Here is a 19,060-nt window from a genome sequence, read left to right as displayed (position 1 = left end):
AACGTTCTTCAGATCACAGTTCTAATCACAAGACATCCTCAATAGTTTGTGGTGGGAAAATATGGGAGGGATTCAAATAGGCAAGAACTGTTGGACTTCCATATTTATGGATGAGAAGCCTCTTGGTACTACACCTGCCTGCAGACTTTTCTCTGGAGCCTTGGGCTTGGAATAGCTATGCAGAAAGAAAGCATGTGAAAATATGCCAGCAGTGTGAATGGAGTCAATTAAAAAAAAAAATACCCCGTGTATGTCATCATTTCTGATAGCAGAAGCCTCTGTGCTTTTCCTTTCACCCGAGGCCTTTATATTAATATGGCTGTACTAGTGGCCATATACTAATGTGGCCATCTAGATGTTTCTCAATTATAGCTCTCAGCTTCGCTGACTATAGGCCATGCTAGTGGAGATGAATGAGAGTTACAGTCCAACGTCTGAAGAACATTGGGTTAGAAAACCTTATGAGACATACTGTTGCACTGGGGTATTCCTAGCAAATCCTTTGTCGTGAAATAGTAAAAAGATGAACCATATCAGGCTGAAAGACAGTATGGGCCAGATTGTCTCCATTTCTTTGCAAGCCAGTTTATATATAAGCATGGGTATTAAAAGGCTGATTGCCATGTTACAATTACCGTGAAGTTTGCTTATTATTTTTTTTTATGGCCCAAATTTCCAAAATTTAAAATGTTTCCTGCAGATGCCATTTGAGGAGGAGGTTTATGTGTACCATAGGACTGACAGGTATCATGGTGCTGATCTGTGCCTTGGGTTATAGTCCTCAAAACCTTTTTGTAGTTGTACAGTAGCCTGTGTGAAGGAAATAATTAGAAGCCACTGTCTTAGCCTATGGAACATTGCTCTGTGGCTGTATTCACACAACCAACTTTTGCTGGAAAGTTAAAATTATTGGTGAGTGGACCCTAATAGTTTTTCAGCAAAGGGGGACACAGGCAGTTGTGTAGTGTCTTGCTTGCAACCAAATGAGAAGCCACTAAAGTATCAATAAGCATAATTGCTGCATCTTAAGTTAAAGCTGGACTTTGTACAAATTTAATTATGTCCTTGCCTACATTTAATCCTCTCATAATTTTCCTTACCCTCTGTCAAAAGAGTTGAGGTCTTCTTTTTCTTACGAAGTAAAATAAAAGAGTGCCTATACAGTACGTACAGAATTTGATCTTCTGAGATGAAAATTATACCAATGAACCCACTATAGTATTTTCATAACCATTTACTTCTGTATAGTTTCTCCCTGGCCCCCAGTCTCCACTGTTCTTAGAACTCATTCCTTGCATTTTGATCTGGCACAGATTTTAACTGGCACAACTCATTTAGATTTACAATCCTTAAAAAAAAAAAGCTTGAGAGAAAGTCCTTCTCAAAGCAGGAAATGGCAACTGTAAAGCACTTGCTGTTATTAAAACACCTTGTAGAGTTACTGGTGCCCTGTGTATAAATGGAATCTGTACCTATGAGGGTGTTTCTTCCAACAACTCTTCCTTCACTGGGAGTTTTGTGTAGAACCTGACCTAGAACTATTAATGGTTTCAGTGCTGCACGCTTGGAATTTCTTTGACAGAATAGGTAGAAAAGGCCTTCCTGTGCCTTTGGTATAGAAGTGAACACCAGAATCCTCACTGTGGCACTCATAAGTGTAAGTGTGCCTGTGGATACCATCTTTAGTTTATGCTAGGCCCCCTGTTGCACTCTAGTTTTTAATTTCTTTTTTAACATGATTTTAAATTTACACAATAAAAAGCCTGGCATAGTGCAAAGGAAATCACCAGCCTCCAAGATCATCTTGGATTCCACAGAAGCTTTCTTGGAAATTTAAAATGTCAAGTACCTACACTACAGAGCTTGCTTGGTAAAATTTACATCTGTCCAGAAAAAAAATGGTAAACTGGGGTGGAAAATGACTACTTTGGAGGGCTGTAAAGGGTGACATGAGCAACCTCATTAGTTTCCCTTCTTATAAAGGCAAAGTGTTGAGATTAGCTACTCCTACTAGATGAATTGTTTCACAAATGAACAAACCTCTATATCAGCCCTTTTCACTGAACATTGACAATATACGCAAAAAATGTGCCATTTGACCCCAGAGTGGCTTTTCAACAAGATGGGTGGTGAGACATTTGATAAATAAATAAATAAATAAATGGTTGGGGACCGTTGAGCTAAGAGGTCAGACTGGAGGTATTGTAAAAAGTCCATATTTTGGGCTCATGCTGAATTTAATTTTACACTAAAGAGTAACTGATTACTATGAAAACTGGAGAAAGTGATGGAGGGACCACTTCCCTGAATATCAAGGCCATTAAAGAAGACTGCTCACTTAATGCAAGAAGCAAGATCTAATCATCGTTCTTTTGCTTCCTATCTTCGTTGATTATCATTTCCTGCCCAAAGATATGTATCTTTCTTCAGATGTTCTCCTTCCCCTGCCAGCTGGGCTGTTTTTTAGGGTATTGACATGCACCTAGGCTAAATAATGAGAACCTTTGACTAACATCTCTCCCTGTCTTGTATTTATGGTTCCAAACAATCCCTTTCTGCGACTCTAATACTCAGTAAGTATTCCTATTTTCAGATCTGTCTGTAATACTGCTATACATTGCACAAAATATTTACAAAATATGTCTTAAGCTTTTAAGCATTTCCTTCTTTCTACAATGTGCAGCAGAAAACTTACCTTTCCCTTCTGTGATGTTTTTAATAGCCAACTTTTAAAAATGGAAATGATTCATGGGACAAAAACTCAGTATCTGATCTGCATTAGGAGTTTATTTACAAAATCATATATACAACATATGATCATTCCAGGCCTGGGTTTTCTCCGTTATGCCATCCCTTCCTGATATTTTAAATATATAAGCAGGTCCTCAACTTGAGGAAAAAAACCTCCCAAGAGCAGGTGCTGGTCTGCTGTAAACAAGCCTTTTCTGCTCGAAGGAGTAGGTTGCAGAGAGAAAAAAAACCATCCGTACAAAGGAACATGAACTGGGAACAGACTGATGAGAACTAACCTACTAGATGACAAAGACAGGTCAGAAGACAGAGGATTTGGCCCTTGTGCTCTGTGCAAACAATAATGGTCTCCCACCCCATGCCGGCCCCGGACGTCTTGAGGCCCAGAGTTTGCATCAGAAAAGGTCCTTTCCAGTTAGGGATGGTTTTACTGGCAGAGGGACATCAGCGTCTCCTTACAGTGTCGTGTCATGTCCTCAGTAGCTATAAAGTATGTCAAGCAAGAAGCCTCTGCAAAAGTGGAAAGTAAGAAAATAAAAGAGCAACATCTGCTTTTGAAGCATGTGCCACTTTCTGGCTTCCTGTGCAGGAAATCGTTTCCTGTTCCAGGCTACTCAGCCCCAACCTGTGGGCTATATTTCAATTTTGCACAAGGTGCAGCTGTCGCCCCTGGCCTCTGATTCACAGGAGGACAGCCACAGGGTCACCTTTTTTGTCTTCTGCAATGGGATACAGCCGCAACTCCTGCTCGGCACCGTAGGGCGAGACCTGTCACTCTTTGAATCCCTGGATGCTGCACAGAATCCGCTTCTGGTGGCCAGGAAGACCCACGCCCATTTGCTTCAAGTCCCTTAAAACATATGGATAAGGAAAAAGATTAGCCGCTGCGTTTGCTAGAGAAGAGGGGCAAGCTACAGAAATGGACCATTTCTTAGAGCCATGGCATCCCATGAAATTAGCCCCCTTCTCCAGTTCTATATTTCTAGAAGGAAAACAAACAGAAAATGATTTCTCAAGGTTCATTCTTCAGAAACTTAACTTAGGTGAAAAAATGGACTTGGTTTAATCCCAACTGCTGCGTCTAGCAAGAGGAGCTGGCAAATGCTAAGCAGGTGAAGACAGAGGACACTTTTTGCAGCAGCTGAAGGTGTTATGATGAACCCCCGAATGCTTCTTAATTTTACTGACAAGGGGGATGGGGGTGCAAAGCTTTCAACAGCTAGCTTTGTTTCTTGTCTTATGAAGAACAGACCAGTATGTGTCATTCTATTACAGCATGGTTATAATTTATAATCTGTATAGGCAATACTTTATAAGACCTGTACATAAATCTCACACATCTGTAAGGTCTGTATCATACATATTACATATATGCAAAAATAATCCTTGTGCAACAATTCCTTGAAAGTGGTATCTGCCAAAAAATTTCTTTTGGGCTCATGTGAATTTTGCTGTGCTGATAATGTTGATTACTTGCATATGTCCGATGTATTTAGGAAGCTCTGAAGATGCATACTGTGTTATAATAAAGGGATATGTTTATTGTTTTCATAGATCTTTTTTGCCAACTCCTGTCACTTCTTCATATTCATATTCATAGTATCCTCTTTTGGGGGATGGGGGCTTTCTTTTAGAGTTATACAAGCTGTCATTCCACATTCTGTACCCTATTTCTATCATCAGTTAAAGAATTCTTGCAAATTTTTGAAGTACTATAAAAGCCTAAGAAGCTATTTTGACCAGAAACATCACGGTGCTGGTGGGAACTGGCACATGGCTCATGGATTCCTATGTCCCTTCCGTGCCACTTCTCACTCTTTGAAACCAAAAAGAAACACTTCTCTTTAGCCTCGCTAACTGCCCACTTGCAAAATGGGGCCAGAATAGAGGTGGCTGTAGCTTCTTACCCACTTCCAATTCTTCAAAGGAACAGCATTGCTGTGGTTATGTGTTTGTTGCTATATGGATCCGAGCAACTACTTGGATTTTAGCTGTTTTATTGATTCTCTTCTTGACAGATACCTCAAAAGTTAGCAAGTGGAATTTTTCTCTTCATTTGTATCAGGAAAAGTACTGTGCATGCTCGACAGTTGGGTAGAGGAACAAAGATAGCAAGCCTAGCTACAAAATGGCAATCTTAATAACATCTACAATGGTACCACCTTAGGGTCCCTGCCAAAAAAGGAATCAAATATTAAGGAGCTGAGCTTTAGCTGATTTATATTTTGCCAAGTTTTTCAAAAAGATGGAAGAGGATGCAAGGGTGTGGGACCATGAGAATGTTACTTATGAACTCAGTGAACTACAAGTGAACTGCAAAAGTTATGAAACTTTTTGTACTCTAGTGGAAAATTAAATAGATACCCTGGCATTTAGTTGCAATTCATGCTTACCAGCCTTCTCCTCCCCTACAGGAAAACCCACAGTCCAGATACCCCAAGCTTACTCAGCAGACAGATCCAGGACAGATTCCATGGTGTTCAGGCCAGCAGTATGGAAGTTGTGGAGGTAGCGTTTCATACGGATGGATTCCAACCACTCGGAGATAGACCGATAAGGAATCCCATCAGACCCACTGCAGCTTGGAAGTCGAAGTGTCACCCTATAAATTGATAGGTATTTTCAGACCAGATATGAGATTTAAACTATAACATTGGAGAAGAACTGGACCCTATTTTGATGAAGCTGGAAACTATTCTAATGGCTGAGAAGCTCCTAGCCTGGCATGGAGAATTTCATTTTTCATTCTTTGCATTGCATGGAAACTAGACTTGCTTAGGCAAAGGTTTTTTCCATAATAGGGAAAAGGAAGATGATTTCACACATCATCTAGAAAGGGCACCCTAAACAAATATATGTAGGATACAAGTCTGCAGGTGCTCCAAATAGAGTTTGTGTACAGAATTTATCTTATCATAAAGTCTAATTAACGCTGGTGGTAAAATTCAGCTTTTCTTGGTGGAGAATTATTTTTAGCCAGAAACCTCCAATCTGATCTGAAGGAGCTGCTTATCTCTTACCGAGGGTCAAAGTCAGCCACAGTTCGAAGCAAATGTGGGCTGGAAAGGAAGTGCTCTAGCTGAGCATGGATCTCCCGGAAACGTGGCCTCCGTGTCCGATCATATGACCAACACACTTTCATCAGATCATAAAGGATGGAGGGGCAGTCCACCGGTGGGGGGAGTCGGTATCCATCCTCTATGCTTTTCATCACCTACCCAGGAAAAGAGATACCCGATCAGGTTGCCTATGCAAAATTCCTTGGACAAGGCAGCAGAAACATAAAACATTCTGGCTATTTCCTACAGAGTGTCAGATCTAAGCACTGGAATTGTTTGGAATTAGAACTGCAAATTTTCAGAGATTTACTTAGATCCTTTTTTTAACCATGGATGCCAAATTAAATAATCTCATGGTAGATTAAAGTATTTTAAAAGTATTAAAATATTTTTTAAAAGTGCAATTGATAAGCACTATCAGGGAGAGGCCCCTCTGAAGATTATGTGATTATGATGTGAAAGAATCATTTCAAACCAAAAGCAGTGTACTTTTCGTTTTTCAAAGTATTGGGCTGAATTCAGCAAAAGCCACAGAATTTCTTCCAATGATTTTTCCACTTGCAATACAGGAAATGGCTGATTTCTTGTCTACTAAATAAAATCCCCCCAAGCCCCAAATCTGTATGGGGTGAGGAACATTGGAAGCAATTGATGGTGAAGGCACAAAAGTATTTTCTCTCCTTATGGTTTCTGCCAATGGGAATGTTCTATGTGAAATTCAGGTTAGGGGTTCTCCTATTGGCAGGATAAACATTTCTGACCCAGAAGTATATGTTACCATAAATTTCATGATTCATTAACAATGATTTTTTTCAGTAGAACAGCCTATTTCTGACTGAAATAGAAGAAAATGGAGACCTAACTAAACCATTTTTTTTTTCTTTTTAAGGGTCTTTGCTCTTGTTCAAAAGATGGTTTGTTTGGACAATCCCAACTTCTCCTTTCCGTCTTACCTCTTGATTGGACATGTCCCCATATGGTTTGTCTCCATATGAAAACACCTCCCACATGACAATGCCAAAACTCCAGACATCACTGGCAGAGGTGAAGATTCGATTGGCAATGGCCTCCGGAGCTGTCCATCGAATAGGGATCTTTCCACCCTGTTCAAAGAGATTGTAGGGGAAACTGATACTTGGCCTTTGCAAGCGCTGAGGACTGATACTCTCTGTGAAGTTCAGCATTTGGGTATCTTATGCTTACTAGTAAAATAGTAAAGGACAATTGCGGATTCGGGCAGAGATGCATTCGTATTCTGGAATGTAGCACAGCAACACAGTACAGCTTTGACAGCTCTTCGGTGTAGTAAAGCTTGAATGGGAATATATTCCTTGTACAAATCTTTAACATTCAGAGCTTTTTCATATAGTGGGGCATCAATTCATGCCAGTATTTTCCCCCCTCAGTGAGGAGAGCCCCCCAGCAGCTTCTGTTCTACAGTACCTTTGTTTCATATGTTCCTTCCACATCATTTTCCAGGATCCGAGAAAGACCAAAATCTGACACTTTGCACTGAAGGGTGTTAGATACCAAGATGTTGCGGGCAGCTAGATCACGATGTACATAGTTGCGGTCTGACAGATAGGTCATCCCTGAGGCAATACCCTGCAGCATTGTCACTAACTGCACCGAGTTGAACTTGTCCATGTTCTCCTGCATTACATACAAGGGACACAGATGAATCCTTGCATTCTGTTCATCTGTTTGCTTCATAGCAAGGAAAGGGGGTTGGATTTGTCCTAGGTAAGAGGAATTAAGTCTCCATTCGCAGCTGAAAACTTTCACTTTGGGGATATATTCAGATGGACCACCAGAGCATCTCAGGATGCTTCTACAACATGGGATTCACCCAAACGAAACAAGCTATGGATTTTCGCCAGGCAATATTTACTTATACTCCTAAAAAGCAAGCAGAACCTGGAGGTTTCCAGAACCACTGAGAACCACTCTATGCATCTGAGGGATATATTCAGCCTGGGAGAGTGATCATAACTTAGGTAGACAGAGTTCCAAAGCTTTAGATGGATGGAAAAGATTTAACAATGTTGGCATCAGCTAAATCAGTATTTCTCAACCTCAGCAACTGAAAGATGTGTGGACTTCAACTTCCAGAACTGCCCAGCCAGCATACTGGCTGGGGAATTCTGGGAATTGAAGTCCACACATCTTACAGTTGCTGAGGTTGAGAAATGCTGAGCTAAATGATCACTGGATAGTGTGTTCAACAACTGTGGTACTATCACACTGAAAGACTAAAGTGTCCAAGAATGAGCATACTGAGGTAAATGCTGGTTGTCTTTCTGGTTCCTGCTCCCAAGCTGTAAAAGATGTCGTAGTATGCTGGGTAGACTAAGCCTAGTCTGAGGGACCCTATTTCCCTCTATTTTCTAAATGAATTCTTGCTGAGGTGGTAAATCCATAAGAGAGCTGAACCACTTCTAAGTGGGACTGATACGACTGATTACAAACACACACAAAAAAACTTGCCTGGATACCATTTTATCAGTTCAATGTTACTATCAGTGTAAAATGTTACAGCCCAGACACAGATGCATCAGTTCAAATCCAAATAGTTGCCAAACTCTTTGATTAAACCATTCTCCAGTTTCTTACCCTTAAAAAGGTGTCTAGGGCCCCATTTTCCATGTATTCTGTGATAATCATCATTGGCTTTCCTGTGGGGAAAAAGAAGAAAAAATACTAACATTATTTTCTTACTATCTCCATGTCTTCAGTTTCCTTCCCATTTCTTTGAGCAAGAACACAGATTTTATTCCAGTCTAAATGGTCTGATAGGTGAGATTGGAAGAGATAAAGCTGCTATCCACAGAGTCAGTCCCTTTCTCTGTCTAGCCCACTATTGCCTACTGAAACTAGCAACAGCTGTCCCAGATCACAACATAGCTATTCAAGAGCATTTTACCCACTAAAGATCTTTTGTGCACAAAACCTGTGCTCTTCCAGGGAACCACAGCAACTTCACATCCAATCAGCTCACCCCTCCTGGAGAATCCTAGTTATACAGGTCTACCTTATCTCACAACCACCACTGTGTGTGTGTTTGTGTTTGTGTGTGTGTGTGTGTCCCACTGCCACTAGTACCCTGAATTCTTACGTTTTGTGACAACTCCCTCTAACCGGACAATGTTGTGATGATTGAATTGGCCCATGATAGTTGCCTCACGGAGGAAATTCCACCAGGTTGAGTCTGAGTAAGTTGACTTCAAGGTCTTGATGGCCACAACAATTCGTTCCTTCCCTGGGAAGTGCAGGGCACCACAGTAGACCTCCCCAAATTCTCCTATGGAACATCCAAAGGGAAGGCAAAGGATAAAGGAAATGGAGAAATGACATCAGCTGAGGCACAGACAGCCAGACCTAATGAAACTTACCTTCACCAATAACGGTCTCAATGGAGACAATAGATGGGTCCAGTTCCTTTGTGAATTCTAAGACACACCTGCTGGGATCCTCATATGGCTGGAGATCTACATAAGGTTCCAACCAAATCTGATCTGTAACAAAAGCTGACAATAAAAACTGGTTTCTCCAAAAAGATTCAGACAGCAAGGGAAAAATCAACTTCATTGACCTGATAAGAGCTCCTCCCACATCACAGTCCTAAACATTGGATAGGAAGTAAATCACACTGGGCTACTTGAAACCTACTTTCATGGATGAACACCAGTTCATCCATGAAAGCTTCCTCATACAGAAAAATCTCCCAACAATATGATCCATCATGGCACTTCTTTGAGAAGAGTAAGCAGTGATTCTCTGGGAGCTGAGTATGAATGAAGAAATGGCAGGAGAAGGTGACTTTTACAATTCCCATAAACCATTTCTCCATATCAAATCTCCCCTATTGTTATTTTTTCCCCCCTTTCCTCAAAAAATATGCTTAGGGAGGGTGCATTTGGGAAAAAAATGGTCAGAAAAAGTTGGCCAACACATCTACTAAAACTTATTTATTCCTGATCATCTCTATTTGGTTACTCAAATGCCCCCTGACTACTTCGCATATAATAGTCTTTTGCTAATTGGCCTTCCACAAATATGTTTTCCACACTGTCAATCACCCCTCTGCCTATGCCATGAACACTTCTGAAGGCTCAGGCTGGAGAAGTGCTTGACTTCTAGAATGCAGATCTTTGTGATCTGCCTTTTTTTGATTTGAAGCCTCACCTCGGTTGTAGCCATTGTGACATGGTCGTGCTCGGTGATGATGAGCTCGCCTGAAGGAGAAGAACGAACATAAATATGGAGGCTGTAACCAAGCAGAGAATAAAACAGGGCAAACTCCTGTCTCAGATGACCCCCCCCACACACACACATTACCTCCCCCTTTGGGAATTGCTGCCTTTACCTTCGACGGAAGATTATGAGCCCTGTGATCAGCCCAATGAACAACAGGATTCCACAGATGATTGATACAATCACACCTCCAGAAAGCATACCAGTGTCTGCAAGGTCAAAGGACAAATTATGAACATCACTAAAGCAAGAAAGCCTATTCATAGGCATACACTGAAACACTTTTATTCAAATAATGGCTAGGACCATGTACTGAATGTCAACAAGGAAGTGGTCGTAATGGATCATCAGAACTGCCAAATGCTCCATAAGGTTCAATAATGCCCGTACCTCCTGTTTTATAGAGCACAGACCCTGGATTATTGGGGCTACGTGCATGTGTATTTTTAAAATTGTATATCCCACGTTTCTATTTTGCTTGACACTACTTACATTTTTACATAATATGCTTTGTGCTTTAATATACTTACAAGATAGTTTTAATGCACAATACAACAAGCTGGTTGCACTGTTTAGCAATCAATTCTGGTTTATTTATAAATTCTTGATGCATAAGGTCATTAGAAGGATTGATGGAAATAGACAGTAATGAAGTCTGTGTCCAATGCCGAACTGCTAAATTTATCCCAATCTTCTATATTCAAGATAGATATAGAAGCTTTTGTGAGTGGGTAGTTTGACCAGATCTCAAATAATGCTCTTAGCGATGACTGCCTTATGGGTAATTCTTCCAGTATGTTGTCCTCTGAATTCCATTTACAGGAACAATAGTTGGTGGTTTCCTCCATGCCTGTTCCCCAGTGTTCTTGCTGACCTTGCTTAAATTGCCGCAAAGGGAACCATATGGGTGTTAGAGAAATTTCACACCGCAACTGTGTTCAACATAGGCACCTACAGTGATGGCTCCCAGGGAAATGCTTGCCATGTGAAAAACAAAGCAACAATCCTAAGCATGCAATAAACAGGCATCAGAAAGCCATGCAATCAGGGCTCATAGGTTTTTATTTGCTCTTCATATTTTATGCAGAAACTGGCATGATTCCCTGCAGATGACAAACATAGCTGCTGTGCAAATTATGCGGCAGATCTCAGTTGCCAAAAGAAAAGTATTTTCATTAAGAGATTCTTTAGCTGCTACTATTTTCCTTTCTCCAACCTCTCAAAAGGGCTCTGAAAACAATCTGTGATTGGCCTAACTTCTGCTGACTCAGAAACTGATAAAAATCACTCTCCTAACCTGGGTGCCATGGAGCCTGCCGGAACAGAAGTCCCTTCATCTCCAGGCTGTCTGGCAATTTGCATGCTGTCTGGCAGCTGGCACGAGAAGAGGAAACAGTCAGAATCTCTTAGCCCTGCTCCCCGGGCCTGGGCTACGGAGGGGAGCTGCAAAGCCAGCATTCCACTTAGACAGCCTGTTAGGGCAGGTATAGCTCAGGGGCCAAGAGGAGGGGAGAAGCAAGAATTCCCTCCAGTGGCAAAATGGCTTGTCCCTCAGTTCTGCAGAGCTCCAAGTTTCCAGCTGCAACCAGCTTCAGAGCATTTCTTCTGCACGGCAGTTGAGTTACAAATTGGCTCAGCTGCCCAAAAAGAGATGATAGTGGGGGGGGGGGGGGTCACAAAGGTGTGGAGCTGATCCGAAAGCATCTAGCATGGGAATCCTTTCAGTCTTGCTTTGCATTGTATTTATGAACTCATAATTACTTTTTGCTGTGTGCTACTTATTTGTTTAATGGCCTTTTAAAGAACATCCTCTAGGACAAAGTCAAATTATATTTGGAAACTCCATATTTTGATCACGTCCTTAAAAAGGCAGCTGTCATGAGGTTAATGTATCTTTGCTCATGATGACAACATTACAGGCAGCTTCTTCAAATAACACTTCAGTAATAATAGCATGCTGTTCCATCTGGCTATAGGAGAGTGCAATAGAGAGAGACTGAAAAACGAGATGCAACCACATTTCCCCCTTTCTTTTACTGCCCATGTAAGACATACTTATCATCCTTTGGCTGGTCCTTTGCTTTTAAAACCGGTATTAAATGCACAATATGAAACACAGTTTAATTCATTCGTTGCCTTATTAAAAATAAATCCTGGGACTCTAAGCACAAATATACCTTATTCAGAACCACCGTTTCTTCTTTTTGGAAACTCCTATAGAAGAAAGGGTGGAAAGTATGGGCACGTGCACATCTTCTTTGTAAGATGGAAGTGTAACATGGAAAGGTTGTGGACCGGATCCTTGAAACATTGCCAGGCTTGTTAGGTGGACAATCAATAGCTCCCACTCTTAGAGGATTTCAGGACCAGGGGAGTTCCTCAGCTGTTACACAGGGCAGAGATATGGGCATGGAATGCAAAATGCTATATTAGAAGCAATCCAGGATAACTTTCTGAAGGAAATTCTGAGTCTTTCTTGGGACATTCCTGCTGACCATATAAAATGGAAACAGGGCTGCCCTCAGTCTCCACTAGGGTTCACTTAAAAGTGCTTTAATGTTTCAAGAAATTTGATAGCCTCCTGAATGACCATTCGGTTAAATCTTGCCTTTGGCATAACCCTGAGAGGGCCCAATGGTAATGCCAACAGCAAGAATACACTTTCCTGCATTTTGCAGCTGCATTCTCTGCCTTTATTGGAGAACCTTAAGCTCTGGACAGGGAAAAGATCTGTAACTGACTCTTTCAACAGGATGCCTTGTAAGATGATGATGATGATGATGATGATGATGATGATGATGATGATGATGATGATGATGGAGGAACTCAATCTTTCAAGTTTGCCTTATGATATCCTTCTTAAAAGAAAAATAGGGCCTTTTCTTGATATTTATCTGAGTGTACCAGATAAGGTACTGAGGAGGGTGTTTACCAGTCCATGCTTCCAGACCCTGCCTTCGGCACTCCTTGAGGGAAACATTCTCTAAATCTCCAGTGAAACAAGGCCTTTGACCCTTTAGTCAGGGCCAAGTGAAGAATATTAAACACCATGTTCTATACTGACATTTTATGGAGCCATGAGAACAAAAAAAGGCTGGGCCGATTAGTAATCTCTGTAAGAGAGAATATTTCTTATACTAGTAAGAAGTAGCTGTTTTTACCTTGCAGTCTGTTAAATCTAGAAAGAAATTTGTTAATTTTACCAGATGCTGAGTCAACTTGTAGCTCTAGGTTTAATTTGTTCTTTGTTTTTAGAGCCATTGTTTTAGCAAGTTTTAGATTTTTTTTAAAAAATGTTTCTAATAGTTATTATATTTTAACTTATTCATGTCCTAACATATGGTTATATCCATCCATCCATCCATCCATCCATCCATCCATCCATCCATCCATCCATCGATTCAACAGCAACCTAACTATATACTTGCAAATAGGATCTGTTCAGAATGCAAATACAAAATGGATGCAAATCAGAAGGTGTGTGGGGGGGGTGAGAAGGCAGCTAATTACTTCGTCATGACCTGGTATTAAAGAGTTCTGCTCTTTCAGATTTAATATCTCTCTTTTCTACAAAGTTGGCACATCGCTGCCAAAGCTATTATGTGCCAAAGAGATAATTAGAATAAATATTATTCTAATTGTTGATTATTGATTATCATCAAATAGAAATGAGTTTATGTCATCATTTTATCCTGCTGTAGAAAGATAATACAGGACTGAACTAATATGCTGTTTAGAAAGAAATACAGAATATGTCTGAGTGTCTGTACTGGTTTCTCTCCGCAGCCCTCTGTAGCACTGCATGGCTCACAAGTAGTCACTACTTGGGTTATTTGATTTGTTTCAAGGTGTTTCTGTCGTTTGGCAGTGACATATGCTTGTGCTATGAGAGAAACAAACCTAAAAATACCCATGGCTTGTGTTGGGATTGTTTTTCTTTTTGAAGGCAAACAGAAATTGCTGTCCAATGCCATGGAACTGGTAAAATAAACTTGAAAGAAGCCAGTAATGGCTATTGGTAAGTTATGACAAGGAGCATGCATGCACAACTGGATGCATCTGCAGTGAATCCAGAGTACTCAATGTGTACAATGAGCTCACTTATGAATTGGTTTTTCCCAGCTCACTTTGCAGAGAGCCAGTTTGATCTAGTGGTTCAGGCATCAGGCTAGAAACCGGGAGACCGTGAGTTCTAGTTCCACCTTAGCTACAAAGCCAGCTGAGTGGCCTTGGGCCAGTCCCTCTCTTTCAGCCCTGGGAACTTTCAGCCCATGGCAAGCCACTTCTGAAAATCTTGCCAGGAAAACTGCAGGGACTTGTCCAGGCCGTTGCCAGGAGTCAAGACTGACACACACACACAATTCACTTCAGTGGCAAGGGTAGCCTCACACATTTAATTCTTGGTAGGTACATGTTGCTTTCTTCAGTACAATGAATGGGAAACTTTAGGGATACGTATTTGATTGCACAAGGCCACAAAGAACCTGATCAACTTCAGTAGGTCCACAAGTGTTACTGTTAATACTGAAGCTTTTAAAATGGTTATTAATTGATTAATAACTAGGTTAACCATTTAGTTGGTGTTAGCTCTTAGCAACCACATAGACAGATTTTCTCCAGGAATGCTATTAATACTGAAACAGTTTTTACTGTGGTGGAAACGGGCATAAGGACTTGGGAAATACATGAGAAGGAGGGAAAATTATTCCCTCCCCCCATGAAAACTGCTTCCATCAACAATTGCTTATGAGTATTACTTCATTTGTTACAAATATTAATTTTGGGAAATGAATAGTTTATAATCAAAAAACAGCATGAAGAGAGAATGCCCCCCCCCCCAATGCAATTCCAATCTGGATTGCCTCTTGCATCAAAATTGACTTCTAAGTCACATAGCGACTAATATCCTTTAACACAGAAGTGGGATATGGAAAGACAACCTTGCCGCAGAGTGCGAAATTCCTGCTCCTGGGAATACGGTCCAGCTCCTAATGGTGTGATGGAGCGCACACGCAGCAGGTAGGCTGTGTCAGGCTGCAGGTTGGCCAGGGTCACTTGAGGTTTCTGAAGATGATGAACAGTGTAGTGTTTTTCTTCTCCCTGTGGGAATTAAACAATCGGAATGGCTTTCTAAGAGTGAAAATAAGAAGCAGAGATACATACATCAAGGGGATTGTCTTAGAGATTTTGTAGGAGGACAGTAGAAGAGCACAATTCACCTTCTCAAAGTACAAGACTTCATAGCTCACAGAGCTCTGGCTGCGATGACGGGAAGGGAGCCAAGTCACTGAGAGGCTGCTGTCATTCCGCTTATCCAAAACAACATTGGTCACCTCAACTGGGGCTGAATGGAAGGAGAAACAAGATGGTCAAGCCTAACATCCTTTACAACTGAAGGCAATGCCTATCCATTCAAAGTTTATATTTCTGAGCATTGGTTTACTTTGCTCTATGGAAGTAACAACAGCTGGGCTAAATTCTGCAGATAAGGGGCCTGCTATGAAGGTCACCAAGCAAGAAAAGCCAATCTCACCTCTGAAATCCAATTTGCCAGCATCTTTTGCATATCCTTTTCAATCTCTTTGACTTTTGGAGCTAGTTCCTCTACAAGTAGTCAGATTTGCATTTGATTCCACAGTGCATTTTGGCTAGCGATTCTAGCTCCCGGAATATATCCTACATGTATGATGGTCCAAGACATTTCTGTGCTGGAGCCAGAAGATGCCAAGGATTCTCCTGTTCCCACATACATCCACATATTAACAGTGGGACACAAGCTTTTACTATAGATACCATTGCCCATTTAAGCCTCATTAAAAGAAACAGGAGTAGTGGAGGAGTCACAGAAGAATTTCCCTTTCAACAATGTTAATTTTGTTTGTGCCTGTGCATGCTATTTGGATTTTCTGCCCAAGATTCAAGATACCTGGGCTGATCTTGGTTCTAAAATTTACTTTCTTGGAGATTGTTTTATAGACCTTTTGACTTCCCTCTCACCCAAAGTTTTCTGCTCAATGCTGGAAATGTTCAATTGAAAATTCCCTAATGCTAACACATGGCCTCTGTATGAAGACCTGCAGAGCCTCCCATCCTATCCAGACACTTGGTTCCACATCAAATTCTTATCTTGTAATTTAATCCATTAGAAATATTTCTGTCTTCTGGAGCATTAGTGAACAAGTGTTTCTCTCGTCTATGTGAAAGGCATTCAGGTATATGAAGAGGGCTGTATGTTTCCCTTAATCTTCTCTTCCTAGGCTAATCATAAATAACCACTGATACCAGTTTGGTAGGAAGACAATCTTTGTTTCAGCCTTCCAGGCTACTTAGAGATAGGCGTGGCAAATAGTCCATCCTCACCAAAAATGAGTATGTCTGCTTGAATTACTTGGACAAAAGAAGGATCAGAGCAATCCTGTTTGCTCAGCTGTTGTTTTCAGAATGAGAGTATAATTTGGCCAAAATTGGACTAAATTAAGAGGAAGAGATTGTGGGTTTAAAAGTTCAAATGGGGAAGAGAAGGCAGGGAAATGGGGCAATGAGGATGTTGCTAGAATATTAGTATGAAGTAGCTGGACCAAAGAGACCTGACTTCAGATCTCAGTTATTAATTAAAAATAACTTCTGTAGATCTAAATTTGGAAAGTCCTTTTTTTCTCCTTAGCTGTACAAAAGTTCAGGCACAATGTGGAAGGCCTTATTTTCACTGTTACTTTTGCAAAGATTTTATATGCAAAGTATTGAATAGCCTATACAGTGGTACCTCGGGTCACGAACTTAATTCGTTCCACGACTCTGGTCGCAACCCGAATTGGTCGCGACCCGAATCAAATTTTCCCATAAGGTTCAATGTAAATACGGTTAATCCGTTCTGACCCCTACGAATTTGGTCGCCAACCAATTTTGGTCACGACCCAAATCAAATTTTCCCATAAGGTTCAATGTAAAAACAGTTAATCCGTTCTGAACCATATGTATTTTTTTTTTTAAACCACAAAAATATGACACAAAGTACAGTACAATACACTATGAAGAGAGAGAACATTAACCTTGCTTGAGGCGTGGAGGACAGGAAGGCGGGTGGGGAGGCAGTTATTGCTTGGAGGGAGAGTCCCCCTCCCTACAGGAACCCACGACCACGTGTCACGGCAGGGAAAATGGCCGCAGATCCTGTTCGTCACCTGATGCGGAGTTCGCGAACGGAAGCAAAATTTTGCGAACGGTGCTGTTCGTGACCCGAATTGGTCATGAACAGAAGCGTTCGTGACCCGAGGTACCACTGTACAAGTATTTAGGGACAGAAAAAAAATTATTTGAGTAATTATTTGGGTATATGGAAGACTGCAGTTGCAATCCACTTATTTAGGAATCCTGTTGAACTTGGTGGAAGGTCCTACAATTAAATATGCTTTGGATAAACATGAACGTGATTGAATCTCTAGTTTAGTTTGCCCTGCTGCTGGCTTTATTGTTTTTTCAAAAGCTGTTCTTTATCAATGCTTTATTGGTGCTTATTTTACTATTCTGCCATCCATCCTCAGATATTGTCAATAAAAGCAGGATACCAATCAAATAAATAAAAATAAAATGATTACATCCAAATTAAATTAAAAAGGAAGACCTAAAAAAAGATGCTGACTATTAAATATTGGAATATTATGAATCAAAGCAATGTTTTACACTTATTTAAATTATTATTTGTTCATAGTGTATTTTTCAACTGACTGCTCTTTATTAAAACTGTTTATTTTAAAATAATCTTCTTTTATTGTGAATTGCAGTTATTAACCTAATCCCATAAATACATCAACCTCACCTACCACTCAGAACTGTTATAATGTAGGATAGACTCTTATACATCAGCCTAAGATCTAGGGAAAAAAATGTGATAAAGACTGGAAAATCTTGTTTCCAGAAGCAACTGGCAGGCAAGGTAACTCATTCTCATAACGAGGAAAGCAGAGAGCCGGAACTGAAATCCAAATAATTAAAAAGGTGACGAGAGACCAAGCTGTGTTTGGAAGTGGCTTTAACTGACATGGCCTGCACCTTGTGTACCAAGGTGACAGAGGAGAAACAGGTGGGATGTCAAATGAGAGCCTTTTGGCCTTTAAAAGACTCCAAAGTTCCTAATTCATGTGTGTTTCTAATGCGGTCATAATGGATGTTTCTGCTCAGGAAATGACTTGCGTAAGTCCTTGTGTCATTGCCTACTTAGATATGTCCTGGCTTGTCTGTTTCTCGGTGAATGATCAAACCTCTTAATAAGTCATTTTTGTAGCATAATAAAACAAATTCTCAAAGTTAGGCAGGGAACCATTCAAGTGTTTATCGTGGTAGTATGATACTCAAAGTTTTATCAGCAGCGGCAACTCCTAGATTAAAGAAGTACAATTTTCTTCTGACACCACTGCATCAGAAATGAGGACTTTGAAAATCAGATGTATTTGGGTTAGTGGCCTCTGGTGGAGCTCTGAATACATAGCAGCAATTTACAAGTTGATTTTTGGAGGGTTAATATGAACTAAAATAAACTTTAGGTCTTGAATCTAAAATAATCAGAAGGGCAGAGCTGCTACCCAGGACGATCAGGTATAAGTGAAGTTAAAGGGCAGCTGTATCATCATCACCTTTAATTTATCAAATCAATCTGATCGGGTTGATAGTGGTCTCTGTTAGCAAAAATTCTGCTATGGTGGCCAAATTTTCAGTGGAAAATTGCTTTTTTCCCTCTTACAGTTGAGATTTAAGCTCCAAGGAAAGATTACATTTGTATAAAGGAAATTGCTCCCTTCAAGAAAGATATCATTTGGCTTATCATTTATATAACGTCTTCGGTGTTTTTGATCCTTTTATAAAGTTCTCCATAATATTTCCACCAACCCTGTATGGTAGCTTGGGACAATGAACTCCATAGTCCACTAGAGCTCAGGAGCTTAGTCTGACAATGAATGGCTTCCTCTAGGCAGATCTGTGGGGAAGCTGGGGCCTTCTCC

At 40.6% G+C, this 19,060-nt stretch overlaps 1 protein-coding gene across 2 annotated transcripts in view; it reads right to left on the bottom strand.

Moving 5' to 3' along the window:
- Window positions 1-2,767: 2,767 nt before the first annotated feature.
- EPHA1 (EPH receptor A1) overlaps window positions 2,768-19,060 on the bottom strand; it is a 69,989-nt gene continuing 53,696 nt past the window's right edge. Inside the window, exons 7-18 of one of the 2 annotated variants that reach the window (XM_015887689.3) lie at window positions 15,284-15,408; window positions 15,005-15,164; window positions 10,177-10,273; window positions 9,996-10,045; window positions 9,203-9,337; window positions 8,926-9,111; window positions 8,424-8,485; window positions 7,254-7,463; window positions 6,764-6,913; window positions 5,772-5,965; window positions 5,198-5,353; window positions 2,768-3,601 (exon numbers count right to left, since the gene is read on the bottom strand). In XM_015887689.3, the coding sequence (XP_015743175.1) occupies window positions 3,523-3,601; window positions 5,198-5,353; window positions 5,772-5,965; window positions 6,764-6,913; window positions 7,254-7,463; window positions 8,424-8,485; window positions 8,926-9,111; window positions 9,203-9,337; window positions 9,996-10,045; window positions 10,177-10,273; window positions 15,005-15,164; window positions 15,284-15,408 (1,604 nt within the window). In that variant the 3' untranslated portion in view covers window positions 2,768-3,522. The remainder of the gene's footprint in view (window positions 3,602-5,197; window positions 5,354-5,771; window positions 5,966-6,763; window positions 6,914-7,253; window positions 7,464-8,423; window positions 8,486-8,925; window positions 9,112-9,202; window positions 9,338-9,995; window positions 10,046-10,176; window positions 10,274-15,004; window positions 15,165-15,283; window positions 15,409-19,060) is intronic. The other variant, XM_007425906.4, reaches the window with a different exon arrangement.

The sequence above is a fragment of the Python bivittatus genome, unplaced genomic scaffold (assembly GCF_059951505.1).
Source record: "Python bivittatus isolate LINGU-HERP-01145 unplaced genomic scaffold, Pbiv_v1 ctg000270_np1212, whole genome shotgun sequence".
Classification (NCBI taxonomy): Eukaryota; Metazoa; Chordata; class Lepidosauria; order Squamata; family Pythonidae; genus Python; species Python bivittatus.
Note: the sequence above shows the minus strand (reverse complement) of the source record. Positions and strands in the feature narration are given on the sequence as shown.